The following is a 17485-nucleotide window of genomic DNA, read 5'->3' as shown; positions in this document are numbered from 1 at the left end:
TAGGATTGATACTCATCTGAGAGACTTACCATGTTCTTCTATCAGGAAGTTATAGCTTTAAAAAAAATAGGTCTCCCTATCTTCCCCTGGCTGGAAGCTCAGCAGCCATCAGCGGATCTGATCCCAATAATCAGCTCAGGACTTTTAACCTGCTCCCTTTTTCCAATCTGGGCCACTTCACCTTCCCTTAGATAGCCCTTCTTTTGGTGGGGAGTGTGTGTGGGGGGTAGATCTTATCAGTTATCACAGGTACCAATTGGGCTTCAGCCCTCTTGCATCTTAGAACTCCTGAACTCAAGGGATACAACCAGCTTCAGGCATCCCTAGCAGTGCAGGCCACCATAGTCAGTCATTTACAGCTTTTAGATGTGTTTGGGGATATGACTTCACCTTTGTCATATTGGAGTCTATATAATAATGGACTGCATATCCCCCATGGTGATCTCACATATCTGAGATCCATTCTCTCCTCACCTCCACCTAATAGAATCCCTATCTTCCTTCAAAACAGAGCTTTCCTCCCACTTCCTACAAGAGACCTTTCCAGATCAGTTTAATGCTCTTCGCACCTTGTTATTAGGTTATATTTACTCATTTGAGTACATAGTGCACCTCCCCAATAGAATGGAAAGTTCCTAGAGGGTAAGAATTGTTTGGCCTGAGTGTCGGTATCCCTTGGTTAGTAAAGTGCTTTATGTGTAGTAGGTGCTTAAGAAATATTTATCAAGTTGAATCATTTTATCTCCCTAGTTGGTTAGAAAACTTGCTTTTGGAATGAAAGTTGATTATTCTAACTCCCTTGTTCAGATTTCACCAATTTAATGAAGCTGGAAAAAGTCAATTTGACTACATTAGAGAATGAGTCTTTGTATTGGGAAGAATTCAAGTGGAGCTGAATTACTGTAGACCCTTGCTGCAGCCCAGATTCTAGTATCTCTGTCTCCTAGGAGATCCCCACAGGGGCTATTAGCAAAACAATAAGGGATTGAATGTTTCCTGGTACCTTTAGATTTGATCCCATTGTTTTCTTTGGAAAACATGTATTTTAACTGAGAAACAGATAGGGTTGAATGTGATGGATGACAGTAAGAAATGAATAGTTTCTGTTCTTCTAAGATTACTTCTTTCAAGTCAAACCAGGATATAATTATCTTACACAAATTAATTTAAGCCCAATTAATAATGCATACTTATGATTAATTTACTACTAATTATAGCTGATATTTGTATAGGGCTTTGACATTTCTAAAGTACTTTCCATACATTTTCTCATGTAATCTTCACAACTACCCTGTGAGCTATGTGCATGCAAGTCACTGGAAAAAATACAGTTAAAAGGTACAGTAGGGAAGGAGAAAAAGGGAGAGAGAGATGTTTTTTCTAGACTTGACACTCTGTTTCAAACATGTTTATAAAGATTTTTTTTCCCCACTTAAGGGCCTTTAATATTTTAGGGTCAATGACATTACTACCAACCACATAGAGCTATATTTTCCCAGCCTCCCTAAATAAGTCTTGGATTAAAGAATTCTGAGGAGAGAGGCCATTTGTATGAGCAGCAAATTCTCTCATGATCAAAAATCAATGACTGTTTCTGTGCCCTAGGTCAGGAGTCCTTAACCTTCTTTGTGTCATGATCCCCCTTTGACAGTCTAATGAAACCTATAGGCTCTTTCTCAGGAAAAAAGGTTATTTAAATACACAAAATATTTAGGATGGCAAAGGAAACCAGTTACATTGAAATAAGAACCAATGCTCTATAGAACCAGGAAAACGCTTTGTAAAGACAAACAACTTTGAAAGACTAAGGAACTCTGGCCAACACAATTGATGGGGTTGGGATCTAGGCCCCAGAAAGGGAAAAACCCTGGACTTTCCCATGTGGCCAAATCTCTGGCCTTCCCCTGAGGCTATAATCCCATCAACTGGCCTTTCTTTGTGGACCTCCCTATGGCCCCAGGCCACTTCTCCATTCTCCCTTGGCCCTGTGGTCCAGGTCCTTGGAATTCTATTACCTCATAAACTACTTGGCCTCTCCTAGATCCCTCCTACAGTCTTTCTGCATATAAGGTCCATCTTGTCTCCATTAAGATGCTTAGATTCTTATAATCTGGCAACTGCTTAGATTCTTATAATCTAGCCACTGCTCACTCATGTTCAGACTCCTTAAGAGTCTGCCCAATATGATGGATGATGGATGTTCTAATAAACCTTGTCTTTGGCTGAAAGAAGGCTTGAGTCGAATTCTTTTGAGCAGGACCCGCATGTTGTGATTTGGGGTCCCAGCACCCCTGAACCCCTAAACCGCATCACAATGACCAACCATAATTCTGAGGATTCATGACGAAACATGGTACCCACTTCTAGATAAAGGTGATAGGCTCAGAGTGAATATTGTGACTTTGTGAATTTGGGGGTGGGGTGGGGGAGAAGGGTCATGGGTAATGCAGAATTTGTTCCACTTGACTATACATATTTGTAATGAGTTCAGTTTTTCTTTAATGGAGGAGGGATTTGTGAGGGAGATGATTCAAGCTGAAAATAAAAGAAATTTTAAAAAAAAGATGCTGTAGATAGAGTTGGAAGAGACACAAGGCCCCTGCTATTCCCTCTCCCCTGCCCCTACAACATTACTTTTTTTTAAAAAAGCATAAAAACTTTTGTTACTCCATAGTAATGCTTCCAGCCCAATGCCCTCGACCATCATCCTGAGAAACAACCGCCATGGAGATGCAGCCTAGCTCCTGTAGGTACTATGGCCACAGCTACTGAAGACCCAGAAAAGAAAGCCCTAGCCTCCAAAGTCCTGGGCACTGTCACATACTGATGGGATTTTATCAGTGGAAATGACATTAAGGAAGAGGCATTAACATCTGCTCTGCTGCTGCACCCTAAGCACAATTTCTCTGAACCTCAGTTTCTTTATCTACAAAATGAGGAGAACGTCTATCTTGGACTCCTCTGGAGATGCAATAGGATAATGTATAGGAAGACCCGAAAGTGCAATGTTAATTCAGTCTATTCTTCATATTTGGAAGCAGGAAACAAGCATTTATTAAGTGCCTACTATGCACCAGGCACCTTTCTAAGCACTTTACAAATATCATTTCATTAAATCCTCACAACAACTCCAGGAGGTAGGTGCTATTATTATCTCCATTTTATTGCTTAGGAAACTAAGGCAGACAGGTGTGTGGGGTGTTTGTGATGCCCAAAATGATCAAATCAGAGACTTTTTCTTAAGAAAGGCAAAAAGGAGTTTTATTGCTTTCTCATGAGAAAGGACACACCCAGCATTTGCTCAAGATGGCTCCAGCCAGGGTATGTGTCTGAGTGTATAGTAAAGCAGAATATATAGACCCTATCCGCAATGTCCCCACCCTAACCCCCTTCCCCTCAACCCATTGGCTGAGTATATTAGGGGCACAATCTATTTGTGGAATTCTAACTTCTATGGAAGGAAGTTCGAAACAAGTTAGAGGGGAGTGGTCTCTTTGCACAACCACGTGGAACATCCGGGTTAGCCACATGGAACATTCGGTTTAGCCAGAATGTGCTGCAAGGCATCTGGGTGCAGTCTTGCAACAGTCATAAGTATGAAAAGTAACTGAGGTCGGGATTAGTTCATTCCCCTGAGGGGGCTTCACCCTATATTATCCCATTCACTCCTTTATCTTGTTTACATATTTGTGTAAACCAATAAACCAAGAAATCAATTAATCAATAACCTAATCTCCCCCTGTCCTCTTTTCTTATCAATTCAGTGGGAACCAAACTGTTAGCATTCCTCACACAGAGATGAAGTGATTTGCCAGGGATTTGTTGTATTGTTTTGTTTTGTTTTGTTTTTGTTAGAGCCAGTTGGGGTTAAGTAACTTGCTCAGAGCCACACTGTTAGTAAGTCTCTGAAGACAGATTTAAATTCAGGTCCTCCTGAGTGCAGGGCTGGTGCTGTATCTACTGTACTACCTAGCTGCCCTTGAACTTGAGACTTCTTGAGTAGGCCTAGCACTTTTATCTATTGTACCACCTATTTGTTTTAATAAATTATTGGATAAATTATTATAAATTAATACTTTAATAATTATGATATTTAAATGAATAATTATTAAGACAGCATGGAGTAGTGTATAGAAAAGCCAGGAAGAACTAGGTTCAAATCCTACTTCTCTATGACCCTGCCAAAGATCTTCAACTCCTCAAAGCAGTTCTAAGAATACACGTTTTAAAGAAGATGCCATCCTGTATTACTGGAGGTTGTTTCATCACCTGGGAGTCCTGTGTACTGGGAGCGCCAGTGACATCACAGGTCCAGTCACTACTACTATCCCTATCCTTCTTAGGAGTATTATGCTGTATTAGGTGCTGGGAATACAATACAGTTTACTTGAGTAGACTACACACACACACACACACACACACACACAGAGTTAAATAATAATAAAGTATTCTATATGCTAATGCCAAGTAAGTAGGACAGAAAATGTGACCAGAGAAGTTGAGAGAAGGGCAAATTTCACTGAAATCTTGGACAATCAGGGCAGACTTGACAGAGGAGGTGAGGCATTATCTGGGCCTTAAAGGAAGGATAGGATTTTAGTAAGTGGTGAGAAAGAGGAGCAAAGACCCTGGAAGGGCAAGAGAGAAAGGTAGAGGGGATGGCAAGGAAGCAAGGATGTATGGAGTATGATCAGAGGACATGGGTGAATATGGTAACAACCATATCCACAGCCAGAAGGATATAGGAGTAGGAGAAAGTGGTAGGAAGACTTGGGAGAATCATGGCTAGGAAGACACAGATGAGAGAGGAGTTCATTTTCTTTTGAGAACACTATTGTCCTTCTGGTCTGCCAGGTTCATAACTTCAGATTCTTCCTCAACTCCTCATTTTTCCTAACTTTTTATGTATGTATCTTGTCTTTCCAAGTAGATTGTCTCTGGTGCATCTGAGATCTTTGATATCATTCCCTACACTCTCCTCTTTTCCTATTGTCTCTGAGAAATTATGTGTCCTTTCTTGCCAGGCAAACCCTATCTTCTTTACAAGATTATCCCACATCTTGCCAGTCTCCAGATCTCTCCCTATCTACTGGCTCATAATGTACTACCTTAAGATATGTCCACATTTTCCCCATTAAAAAAACAATACCTTCACTAGATCCTAGCATCCCCTTAAGTATTTGTTCTCTCTCTCTCTCTCTCTCTCTCTCTCTCTCTCTCTCTCTCTCTCTCTCTCTCTCTCCTTCCTTTTTCTCAGGCAAGGTCCAAGAAAAAGCTGTGTATACCTATTGCCTCTACTTCCTGCTCCCTCCCTCCCTCTTTATCCAAAAGCACATCTTCATGCAAACACACTCTGGCTTCTGTCCTCATCACTCAACAGAAACTGTTCTTCTAAAAGTCACCAATGATCTCTTAATCACCATATCCAGTAGTCTTCTCAGACCTTTTCGACCTCTTTGATGCACTGGACTCTTTTAATCACTTTCTCCTACTGGGTAGTCTTTGCTCTCCGTTTTGGTTTGTTTTTTTTTTTTTTTGGTAGGATTACTGTCTCCTGGTTCTCCTCCTACCTTTCTGATTTGTCCTTAGTCTATTTTGCAGGTGCATCACAGAAATCACCTCTTATGAATGTGTGTGTTCTCCAGGGCTCTGTTCTATGTCCTCTTCACTTTTCTTTCTACACATTCTCAATGATCACATCATCTCCCATGGGTTTAATTATCATCTTTATGCAAATGATTCACAGATCTATATATCCAGCAAATCTCTCTCCTGAACACCATCAACAACTGTATAATATACAACTCAATACTGAAGATATCTCAAATTCAGTTGTCTAAAACAAAACTAATTTTCTTTTCCCCTTAACCCACCCTTCTACCAAATTTCCCCATTTCTTTCAATAGTACCACCATTTTTCCAGCATTCTACCTTGATAATCCATGAAAATCTAATGTTATCCCCAGTTCCTCTTTATCTCTCATCTCACATATCCAATTAGTTGCCAAATCTCACCATTTCTACCTCATTTGCATCTTCATCACATATGACAACTTTTCTTTACATATGGCTACCAGCTTAGTTCAGGTCTTCATCACTTCTTGCCTGGACTATTGCAATAGCTTCCTCATTGTTTCCCCTGCTTCGAGTCTTTCCCTACTCCAATCCTCCTTACTGCTTCTGCGAAGATGTGATCATGGTACTGCCCTACTCAATAAACTCCGGTGGTTTCCTATTCCTTTTAGAATCAAATGTAAACTGCCCAAGAAAATGTAAACTGCTCCTTTAAAGCCCATTATACTTTGACCCCAACCTAGCATTCTAGCTTCATTATACTTTATTCCTTTTCCCAGACTCTACAATCCAACCCAACTGGCCTTCTCTCTGATCCTCATGGATGTCATTCTATCTCCCATCTTTATGCCTTTATTGTGGCCAAAGACCACCATTGTTGTAATGCCATTTGTCCTTACCTTATAATCCTTAGATTCCTTCAAGATTCAGCTCAGATGGTACCCCCAAGGTATGGTGTTCTTTCCTTCCTAGATTATGTGATATTGACTTGTCTTTGCATATTATAGCCTCAAGTAAAACATAAGCACTTTGTAAGCATGGACTGTTTCTCTCTTTGTCTTCTGTCCCTAGCCTAGCACAAAGCCTTGCACATAAGCATTTATGAAATAGTTACTGAATTGAATTGTATCAGACTTGCCTACCAGGATAGCAAGGAATGCTACAGAATTAACTGATTGGAGAGACCTTCACAGGCCAATTCCTTCTGCCTAATGCACTGGACATAATGAGCAGCGGACAAGGGACAATGTCAAGGAATGTGTTGGTCAGTTATTGTGGAACATACTCAGTTTTGAAAAGTGACCTAATTGTCTACAAATTGGATTTAGAATTGGAAAGGACCATAGAGGTTTATGTAGAGAAGTTCTTACTGACACTTAAGTACCTGGTTGTCATATTGATGCAAGCTTTGATTTTCTCTCAGCATCAAGTAACTTAATGAATGTTTTTGAAACATTTAATGTCCACATTTAATAACATTGTCAGTTGGATTAAAAAGGTGAAAAGCTTCAGAATTATAAAGTGATATACGTCCATACAGATGAATCAGAATTTTTCAATATTTATCCTTTGCATAACTTGTTTGTAACTGTTTGTTTCCTTATTTTCTCCCTCACTAGAGTGCAAACTCCTTGAGATCAAGGACTCTCTTTTGTCTCTTTTTGCATCCCCAGTGCGTAACAAAGTGTCTGGCATGTTGTAGGGGCTTAGTAAATGTTTATTGACTAGTGAACTGAATTGTGATTCAAAAGAATGATTGGGAAGCTTCAAAAGCTAATGTGGTAGTTTTCATGGAGAACAACATAGAATCTAGGTCTATGGAACTGAATGCTTATTGCCTGACTAACAATATAGAGAATAAATGTGTGCTTAGATTGAATTCTATTTCTCTTCCAAATACCTAAGTTTAGCTCCTAAGTAAAAATTTTAAAATAATAATGATAATACCTTGTGTTCACATACTGTATGATATATAATACTATATATATATATATATATATATATATATATATATAAAATAATAATGTCCTTTTTAAATCTTTACTCTCCCCCTCCAAAAAAAAAAACCCAACTGGTTGAACACTTTAATTCTGCTTTTGTTTGCCCAAAGGATGATGATTTAGTTTTCTGATCTTCATGAATTGAGAGAATTTATTATAGCTTTGCTCACTGAGAGTACCAAAATGTGCTTGAAATCAAAATAACTAAGTAATACAATTTCAGATGTCATGATTGATTGTGTTGAGCATGCATCAAAAATAGACTGATAAAAATGAGTTGTACAGATGTTGTTTTGCACTTTGAAGGCTTTGTTTTTCCATATTCACTAATTCAGTTAATGCATAATTAGTCAAAATAATTAATAGATGTGATTCATACTGAATCAGGAAAAGAGAGAATTTTATTTGATCCATGAAATTAGAGTTAAAATTTTATTGGCCATTTTCAAAAACACTACAATTTTAGGATTCAATCAAATTGTGTATAATATTTCCCTCCTTTTGGTAGAGGTTAAGTAGACTAAACACACTAAGCTTAAGACAGACACATTTTAATTGACTAAGAACCCTTTCACACACAAACTCAGTAATGAATAAATGATTGTGAGAGAATTTGGCAAATAACTGAGAGAATTTGATCCAAGACTGAGAGAGAATTTGGCCAGTGACTGAGAGAGAAAACAGTAAATGACTAAGAGAGAATTTGGTAAATGATTAAGAAGGAATTTGAGATTAGTACAGTAGAGTGTCCAGTGAAGGATAACCAGGAGATTGAAGGGTCTCAAGTTCATGGCTAATCTAAAGATCTATTGAAGGAACTGGGGGATGTTTAGTCTACAAAAGAGAAGACTGGGTAGGGGGGGTAGTATTTGTTTCCCTCTTCACATAGGTGAAGGATTATTCCTTAGAAGAAGGGGCAGAGTTAACAGCAATGAATGGGTTGTAAAATGGCAAATTTAGTTTTTATAAAAGGGGGAAAAACTTCCTAACAATTACAACTATCGCAACGTGAAATGCATTACCTCTGGAGTGAGGCCCCCTTCATTAGAGTTCTTCAGGTGAAGGTCAGTTGATTACTTGAGATTCAATATGTTAGGTAGTAGATTCCTCTCCAAATCTGAGTTAGACTAGACAAGAGTATAGATCTCTTCCAATTTATATTCTGAGATACTTTCTTCCATTCTTTAAAAAAAATTCTTTAATTTTCCTGTCACAAAATATCACATGCTTGTCTTTTTCTTCCCTCTGGTTTTCACAAAGGTAGTATGAAAGTTGACCAAATAATTTTGTTGTTGTTTTTCAGACTACAGTAGAATTATACCATCGTACGATGATGCATTGTGCTATGGGATATACTATATGGGATATAAACATACTGTATGTAAAACTGTTCAGTTTGGGGCTTTGATTCTGATTCTAATTCCCAACAAAGTATATTGCCCAAGTACCTCCTTTTCTACCTTTAGAAAATCAGAAATGCATGTTTGTAAATTCTGTTATAGCTACTTTTATATACATATTTTCTCCTCTTCATCATTTTAACCTCTGTAAAAGGTGAGATTGCATTTTACTCATCTTTTCATCCTCTATGGTTCTTAGTAGGTGTTTATTATTTTAAATTAAAAAATGATTTAATATGTTAGTCACATTATGAACTTAGGTATTCTCTAATGTAAATCACAACAGGCAACATAACTATTTTCCTTCTTTGTAGGCAAAAATTGGGACTTGACAGCAGCTCTGAGTGACTATGAGCAACTTCGACAGGTTCATACGGCCAACCTACCACAGGTGTTCAATGAAGGAAAATACTACAAGCAGCCAGAGAGAGAGCCAGCCCAACAGGTGAACAAAATTGAACGGCCCTGCCTTCAGAGACAGGATGACATTGCCCAAGGTAAATAACTGTAACTAGACCAAATTTATGAAATAAAGGTGAGATTACTAGCTCTGAATTATTCAAATGAGTGTGAGACAAGGACAGAATGACCAACCTATAAAGCCCACTCTCTATCTATCCATGCACACACACACACACACACACACCCTTCATCAAGTCAGTAAGTGAACAGATTGATTGAAGTATTAGCCTTATTATTTCTACTATTTTTCTACTAGCTGAGAATGCTAAGTGTTGATCTGGTTGAAAGGCTGCAGGAGGTAGTAAGACACAGGGACAAAGTCCACAAGCTATGATGCAGCTAGGTGACAGAGTGGATAGAGTGCCGGCCCTGGAGTCAGGAGGACCTGAGTTCAAATATGGTCTCAGACACATAACACTCATTAGCTGTGTGACTCTGGGCAAGTCACTTAACCCCAATTGCCCTCACCAAAAAAAGAAAAAAAAATCCGCAAGCTAGTGAAGAGAACCACAAGTATTATGTCATTGAAACAAGAGCAAAACTTTCAAATTACATAATCTTGGAGCAGAAGAGACTTTTTATTGGTTGGTAGAGCATTCATTAATCATTTTTTATGTGTTCGACACTGCGCTAAGTGTTAGGGATACAAATACAAGAAAGCAAGGTATTCGCTGCCCAAAAGGGGCTTATATTCTAAAGAAGGGAGATTATAGAAAAGGGAGCTGGCAGGGCATGAGGGTAGCAGGCTGTCAAAATGACATGGAGGTCTAGGCAAGAAAAGCCGAGGGCTCATTCATTAAAGCCCAGTAAACTGGGAGTAGCATTCAGGGTGCCAGAGTTCAGACAAAATGCTGTGGAGTTATCTGTGAAGTGATCAGTACATGGAGTTTATTCATTCATTCATCATTCTATTCATTTATTCATGAAGAAACTGATCCAGAGTAGTTTTGACACATACATTGTCATATAGATAGTTAATGTCAAAGACAAGCATGTAACCCAGAACTCTTTCCTGGTCAGTGTGTTTTGTTCATTTCTGCAGTTTAGAATACATTCCTCCACCCCCACCCCCAAGCACCACCATCCGGTTTTTACTCAAGACAAGAGTAACCTTAACCACATGTGTCACCTCATAAAAGATCTCCTTGAAGGACCTTTAACATTGGGCTTTTCACTACCAGATCACTCTTAAGTAACAAGAGACCCCAGTGTGCCTGGTTTTCAGACATGGAGAATGTGGCAAATCAGGGCTGCTATATCTTTAACACAATGCTATTTTACATTTTGAAATCTTACTACATCTTACAATCTCAGGCATTTTCTATCCTGATAAATATAGTAATTATTGGTCACCATCTGATTTTTTAAAGAAGATATTACATGAAGAAGATGTTGTATTCTGCCCTGGCTATAGTTGTATTTATCAAGCCTGGGTAATAATCCCATTTGTTTTTAATAGAATTCAAATTTTAGGGTTTTTAAATAGGATGTTCAAGTGCCACATAATTGGATTCTTATTTAGTCTCTCTGTTATGAAATCCTGGTGCCCAAAATGGCAACTAAGTCTTAGCATAGCGAGAGCTGTCGGGAGATGCAAATGTAGTCTTGACATTTGTTTTTGTCAGTCCTAAAGATGTTTTGTACTTCCCAGAACCAGGAACTTTGTGATTTTCAAGTAAGGGTGATACTGGAGGAGGCAGGCCCCTTTGGAATAACTTTTGTCATTATAATTTTCTATTCCAAATTTTACTCACACTCCAGAGTGGGGAAAAAAGACAACGCTGAGTTTGGTGTGTGTGTGTGTGTGTGTGTGTGTGTGTGTGTGTGAAAGAGAGACAGACAAAGAGAGCAATAGAGATAGAAAGATACAGAGACAGACACAGAAAGACAGATAAAAGGAGGGGGGAGGAAAAGGAAGAAAAGGAGGAGGAGGAGGAAGAAGGAGAAGCAGAAGCAGAAGAAAAAGAGTACATATGATTATTTGTATTAGGAACAGCTGTTTCCCATTAGATGGTCTTTTAACACTTGGAAGCTATTTTTTTACATCAAAGAGGCTGCCTCTTTCAAACTGCTAATATTTAACATTTAGTAATATTTAATAACATCATGTGGCACACCTCACACCATCCACAAATACATATTGACTGATGGTCCAAATGTGGGTCTGGATCAGAGAGCTTGGATGGATGAATGGACTCAACCTAGCTCATCTCCTCAGCTTTGGGGAGGGAAAAAAATCTCCAATTATGTGTCTTGTTGATGGTGAGTCAATTATATCATGTTTACATGGCCCCTAGGACTGTGTGTTCATTCAACGTGACTTAAAAGGTAGGCAATTTCTTTTCTCAAATTGTGAGTGATACCCTTATAACCCACATTTCATAGTATTATCAGTTTCATCAGAGCTTAGGATTGATGGAGCCTTTCCCCAAGACACTAACATCCACTTATGGGGTACCTCTTCCCAGGACATGTTCTCTCTCTCTCTCTCTCTCTCTCTCTCTCTCTCTCTCTCTCTCTCTCACACACACACACACACACACACACACACACACACACACACATATACACAACTATCATCATTACATCCCACCTTTCAATTCTCTCCAGTCCACATTTCATCTGGAGGAGCTACTCAATCCTCTTCCCCCAACCTTTGGGGGGCAGGGGTCAAGTTGAGGGCAGAGGTCAAGTGCAGGACTTCTCCCTTTCCCAGCATGAGTGAACCCATGGTCAACCTGCTCTTCATTGCCATACTTCCCTACCCCTACCCTACCCCATTTTTATGCCAGGTTACAAAATCATAGTTATGCCTTTAGGTTTCAAAAGTAGAAGGAATTTTAGAGATCATCATCTGTCTAGTCTGCTCATTTTACAGAGAAATTAAGTGAAGCCCAAAGAGCAGGAATTAACTCAGGTTTGCACAGGTAGTTAGTAACTAGTTAGAATTTAAACCCAAGTACTCTGAAATCAAGATTCTTTCTTTCTGCTTTTTTCTACTATAGTAGCACTTGTAATCACAATATTCCTTTTTTCCTAATCTATGAATGGCCAGAAGTCAGAACTTTTTTTCCTTTATAAAACTCATGATTGGGTCAGCATGCAGGACATGGGATCATTGAGAGCATAGATTTAAAGCTAAAAAGAACTTCAATGGCTATCAAATCCAACCCCCTCATTTAACAAGGGAAGAATTTGAGTCCTGAAGAAGTTAAGTGATGTGTCCAAGGTCACACAAATTAAGAAGTGACATGAGGGGTCAGCTAGAGTGTAATCCTGATTCTAGTTCCTGGAATCTCTGTCATTTTTCATGGAACTTAACTAGACCTTTCTTTTCTTTTCTTTTTTCTTTTTTTTGCTCTTTCTTGTATTGTGGTTATGTTCATGTATATCCTCCCTCTCCTTGCCCTAATTCCATCCCATTCAATTCTGAACTGCTAAAGAGATGGTCTTTGTGCCATTTGTCTTTGTATCCCCAAAACCTAGTAGACATTGTCACACATAGTAAGTGCCTAATAAATGTGAATTCAATGGTACTTACTCCACAGGCAACATGTAATTGACTTTCTATTCATGAAAACATAATATGAAACTCATCGGGAATATGAAAATGATATTTAAAAGTATATTTGCTTTTTGTTTAGAATAAAATATACCAATGTTGATGATTTTCCAGAAATTCCTATCTCCCTCAAATTCCAAGATGAAAAATATCTGAAAACCAGGTTTGTTGTAGATTGTTTCATGATCTCCTGCCAATTCTTAAGCCCCATCTTTAGAATATGTTTGACCAAAAATAAATTAATGCCATTTATGTCTACTGCTTCCCTTAACAAAGAAAAGAAAACAGAGAAAAATAAAAAGATGAAGAGGGAAGAGAGAAAGAGAGAGGAAAAGAGAGAAAGAGGGAAAATGAGAGGGGAGAGAGAAAGAGAAAGAAAGGGGGAGAGAGAGTCAAAAAGAAAAAAGAAGAGAGGAGGGAGAAAGAGAGAGAGAGAGAGAGACTCCTTTTCTAAATGACATCTTAATCTTTTGTAGTATATCTTTATGATATGCAGATGAGTGGAGGGGGTTGAGGTGGATCAGGGGGAATAACACAAGTAGGAAAACCTCTTGTTAACAAGTAATCTAATTTGAAACAGATGTTGTAGGACCATTAGGTCCCAAGTGTACTATTTTATGAGTTTATCATGGAGTTTTGAACAATTCTAATAATGAATCTGTGATAATTTCATTTGGAAAAAGTCTAAAAAAAGTTTGTCTTGTTAAAAAAAATTAACTAATTTTAGCCTATACAAGGAAGGGAATGTGTATTTAAATGTGCTATATTTCATGATCCTCACATTATAATAGTTGATTACTAAACATGAGTGTTTTGAGCCTTTAAAAATGTTTATATCAATCAAATATTTCTTGAGCATCTACTATCTGCAAGGCATGTGGTTAGGTGTTTTAGATCTCTTCTTTTCTCAGCCCTTCAATAGGTCCCTTCCTCTCCACTCACCTAGTCATCACCCTAGTTCAGACCCTTATCACTTCTTTTTCCTTAATAGTATTTTTCCCAATTACATGTCAAGACAATTTTAACGTTTATTTAAAAAATTTTTATTTTGTATTTTCCCTCAATTACATGTTTTCCCCAAAAACAATTTTTAGCATTCATTTTTAAAACTTTGAGTTTCAAATTCTCTCTCTCCCCTCTCCCCGCATTGAGAAGGCAAGCTATTTTATATAGGTTATACATGTGTAGTCATGCAAAACAAATTTCCATATTAATCATGTTGTGAAAGAAAACATAGACAAAAAAATCCTTAAGAAAAATAAAGAAAGTAAAAAATAGAGACATCATCAGTTTATTGTCTGGGGATGGGTAGCATTTTTCATCATAAATCCTTCAGAGCTGTCTTGGATCATTGTACTGCTGAGATTAACTAAGTCATTCATTGCTTATCATCTTACAATATTTTGTTTGTTTGTTTTTTGCTAAGCAATGGGGTTAAGTGACTTGCCCAGGGTCACATAGCTAGTAAGTGTCTAGTGTCTGGTCTGAGACCAGATTTGAACTCAGGTTCTCCTGATGGCAGGGCTGGTGCTTTATCTACTGCACCACCTAGCTGCCCCCATCTCACAATATTGCTATTAGTTTGTGCACAGTACATTTCACTTTGTGTCAACTCATGTGAGTCTTCCCAGGTTTTTCCAAGAGCATCCTGTTTATCATTTCTTATAGAACAATAGTATTCCATCATAATCACATAGCACATTTTGTTCTGCTATTCCCCAGTTGATGGGCATCCTCCTATTTTCCAACTCTTTGCCACCAGAAAAGGGCCACTATATATATTTTTGCTGTTATCTCTTTTTAGATACAGACCTAGTAGTGGCACTGCTAGGTCAAAGGGTCAAAGGGTATACATGGTTTTATAGCCCTTTGGACATAGTTCCAAATTGCTCTAAAGAATGGTTGAATCAGTTCACAACTCCACCAACAGTGCTTTAATGTTTTATTTTCCCTACATCCTCTCCAACATTTGTCATTTTCCTTTTCTGTCCTATTAGCCAATCTAATAAGCATGAGGAAGTAACTCAGAATTGTTTCAATTTGCATTCCTCCAATCAATATCAATTTAGAGCACTTTCTCATATGGCTATAGATAGTTTTGATTACTTCATCTAAAAACTGTTCATATCTCTTAATCATATATCAGTTGGGGAATGGCTCCTATTTTTATAAATTTGACTCAGTTCTATATATGTTTGAGAAATGAGGCCTTTATTAGAGAAAACTGCTTCAAAATTTTTTTATAGTTATGATTGCTAAATGTGTTTTACTCCACCCTATTGCCCCTCCCATTTATTCTGTTCTCTTTCTCACTCCTTTTGCCCTGTCATCATCAAAAGTATTTTGCTTCTGACTGTCATCTCCCCCAATCTGCCCTCCCTTCTATCACCCCATCCCCTTCTCTCCTTCTCCTCCTACTTTCCTGTGGGGTAAGATAGATTTCTATGTCCAATTGAGTGTGTATGTTATTCTGTCTTTGAGCCCAGTTCTGATGAGAGTATGGTTCACTCACTCCCCACCTCCACTCTTCCCTTCCACTATAAAAGCTTTTTCTTGCCTTTTTTATGTGAGATGATTTATCCCATTCTACCACTCCCTTTCCCTTTGTCCCAGTGCATTCTTCTTTCTCACCCCTTAAATTTTATTTTTTAGATATCATCCCTTCATATTCAATTCATACATGTGTCTTCTGTCTATTTAGACTCCTAACTGCCCTAATAATGAGAAAATCTTTAGGAATTACAAGTACCATCTTCCCATGTAGGAATGTAAACAGTTTAGTTTTACTAAATCTCTTATGATTTCCCTTTCCTGGTTACCTTTTTATGCTTCTCTTGAGTCTTGTATTTGAAAGTCAAATTTTCTATTCAGCTCTGGGTCTTTTCATCAAAAATGCTTGAAAGTCCTCTATTTCATTGAATATCCATTTTTCCCCTGAAGCATTATTGAAGCTGCTAAATCTTGTGTTGTTCTGACTGCTCCACAACACTTGAATTGTTTCTTTCTGGTTACTTGCAATATTCTCTTCTTGACCTGGGAACTCTGGAATTTGACTATAATATTCCTGGAGATTTGCCTTTTGAGATCTCTTTCAGGAGGTGATCAGGGGATTCTTTCAATTCCTATTTTACCCTCTGGTTCTAGAACATCAGGGCAATTTTCCTTGATAATTTCTTGGAAGATGATGTCTAGGCTTTTTTTTTTTATCATAGATTTCAGGCAGTTCAATAATTTTAAAATTCTTTCTCCTGGATTTGTTTTCCAGATCAGTTGTTTTTCCAATGAGAAGTTTCACATTGTCTTCTATTTTTTCATTCTTTTGGTTTTATTTTATTGTTTCTTGATTTCTCATAAAGTCATTAACTTCCATTTGCTCCATTCTAATTTTTAAGGAATTATTTTCTTCAGGGAGCTTTTGGACCTCCTTTTCCATTTGACCGATTCTGCTTTTTAAAACATTCTTCTCCTCATTGACTTTTTGGACCTCTTTTACCATTTGGCCTACTCTATTTTTTAAGGTGATATTTTCTTCAGTACTTTTTGTGTCTTTTTTACCAAGATGTTGACTTGTTTTTCATGATTTTCTCACATCACTCTCATTTCTCGTCCCAATTTTTCTTCTGCCTCTTTTACTTGATTTTCAAAATCCTTTTTGAGTTCTTCCATGACCTGGGACTAATTCATATTTTTCTTGGAGGCTTTGGCTGTAGGAGTTTTGACTTTGTTATCTTCTTCTGAGTGTGTGTTTTGATCTTCATTGTCACCATGGCATCTTTCTATGGTCAGAATTTTTTTCTGTTGTTTGTCCATCTTTCCAGTCTATTTCTTGACTTTTAACTCTTTGCTAAAGTGGGGCTCTGCTTCCAGGGTGGAGGATGCACTGTCCCAAGCCTCAGGGGTTTTGTGAAGCTGTTTTCAAAGATACTTCTAGGGACCTGTAAGTTTTCAGTTCTTCCAAAGTGGTATGATCTAAGGAGAGGTGCGTGTGATATTCTCCTGGCCTGTCCTGTAGTCTGTAAGTGACCACAATCTCTCTTTTCTGTCCTGAAACTATGATGAGGGCCCCTGCCCTACTGCCACTGCAAGCAGTGGTGTACTAGTGCTCCTCATCACCCTAGGATTGCAACTCAGGACTGTGACCCAGATCTGAGTATGGACAAGGCAATAGAGTCCTTCCCCCAGTGCCAATAAAGAGACCCCTGTAATCTCCTTCTGATTAGTTTTTCAACTCCATTACCATCTCTAGGCTGAGAGCTCTGGAAGCTGCCACTGTTGCTGCTGATTCAATGGCTTCCAAGGTCTGCTTCTGGATTGCTAGAACCTGGTCTGTGCTGACATGGCCTGCACTGGATTGTGCTCCATTCTCACTCCCATGTGACAGACCTTTCCTGCTGACCTTTTAAGTAGTCTTTGACTGGAAAATTATTTCACCCTATTCTTTTGTGGGTTCTGCTCCTCCAGGAATTGATTTATGGCATTATTTAAAG

At 38.2% G+C, this 17485-nt stretch overlaps 1 protein-coding gene across 2 annotated transcripts in view; it reads left to right on the top strand.

Annotated features, from left to right (window-relative positions):
- Nucleotides 1-17485, top strand: part of OTUD7A (OTU deubiquitinase 7A) — a 414798-nt gene that overhangs the window by 294785 nt on the left and 102528 nt on the right. For both annotated transcript variants that reach the window (XM_027851792.1, XM_027851793.1), the window contains one exon: nucleotides 9289-9471. In XM_027851792.1, coding sequence (XP_027707593.1) covers nucleotides 9289-9471 — 183 coding nt within the window. The remainder of the gene's footprint in view (nucleotides 1-9288; nucleotides 9472-17485) is intronic.

This window comes from Vombatus ursinus, unplaced genomic scaffold (assembly GCF_900497805.2).
Source record: "Vombatus ursinus unplaced genomic scaffold, bare-nosed wombat genome assembly UNPS02009205.1, whole genome shotgun sequence".
Lineage (NCBI taxonomy): Eukaryota > Metazoa > Chordata > Mammalia > Diprotodontia > Vombatidae > Vombatus > Vombatus ursinus.
This window is presented reverse-complemented; position numbering and strand designations above follow the sequence as displayed.